This window comes from Halyomorpha halys, unplaced genomic scaffold (genome assembly GCF_000696795.3).
Source record: "Halyomorpha halys isolate HHAL.00 unplaced genomic scaffold, Hhal_1.1 Scaffold300.1, whole genome shotgun sequence".
NCBI lineage: Eukaryota > Metazoa > Arthropoda > Insecta > Hemiptera > Pentatomidae > Halyomorpha > Halyomorpha halys.
This window is the reverse complement of record NW_027107582.1, coordinates 603,778-604,813: the sequence shown is the minus strand read 5'-3', so window position 1 is coordinate 604,813 and position 1,036 is coordinate 603,778. Positions and strand designations below refer to the sequence as shown.

Sequence of the window (1,036 nt, the reverse complement as noted above, 5' to 3'; positions counted from 1 at the left end):
ACATTATAAACAGTAAAGCCAATATACCAATGTAATTTCATTCTACAATCTGAAAAGTTGTAAACACTCGCCAGATAAAAATCTCACTATATGAACCATGTATTTATTCTTAGGGGACATATGTCCCAGAATAAAGTTATTTTTTCATTTCTTTTCATTTCATTTCATATCACTAGATGTCGGTAAAAATTAAAGTATTAAAAAAATAGATTTAGAAAAACTAAATCATGATTTGTTAAATAAAAATATTAAGAAAAGCATCTCCAGTAAATATAAGATTTTTCATTAACATTTGTTACTTTTCAAATATTAGATAAATAATGATTTTAACTAGTTCTTTATGTTCTTTAATATTTTGTTAACCCAAAGTAGTAAAGAAAATATTTTTAAAGGCTCTATCTATAATCTCCAAAATAGAAAACGTATGCTCATATCTAATGCCATTAAAATATAAATGATATAATTTAAGTAAAATTGTAGCAAATTCAATGAGTAAACTACACCATTCATTAATTTACAATTTGTTATTATAACAGTTAGTTATTCAGTTGATAAATCTGTTAATAGGGAGAAGAAACAACTGCCTTAGACCGTCAAAAGAGAAATTTATTCAAATAGTAAGTATGCAGTTTAAGAATAACCAGAAAAGAAATGTCTCAGTCTATCTTTGATTAAAATTATTCAAATATAGATCCAATTTTTGGTATTATCATAAATTTATTAAATACTTAAGTAAATTTATATTTTTTATAACTAATATAAATATTAAAACATGTTTATAATATTTTAAATGTATGTAGATACAATATTAATATTATAGTTTGACATTTATAATATCAAATTCAAAGGGCTAAGGATATAATTGTAGCAAATTCAATGAGTAAACTACACCATTCATTAATTTACAATTTGTTATTATAACAGTTAGTTATTCAGTTGATAACAATTATCGGGCCAAGCCACTTCAATATTCGTCAAAGAAGAAGACCAGTCCCTCGAATGCCTGCGCACGGAAGACGCCCAGAAGCCTGAACCT

At 25.0% G+C, this 1,036-nt stretch overlaps 1 protein-coding gene across 1 annotated transcript in view; it reads left to right on the top strand.

Annotated features, from left to right (window-relative positions):
• LOC106680959 (uncharacterized) overlaps positions 1 to 1,036 on the top strand; it is a 15,041-nt gene that overhangs the window by 10,614 nt on the left and 3,391 nt on the right. The window contains exon 3 of the mRNA XM_014421016.3: positions 568 to 617. Coding sequence (XP_014276502.1) covers positions 568 to 617 — 50 coding nt within the window. The remainder of the gene's footprint in view (positions 1 to 567; positions 618 to 1,036) is intronic.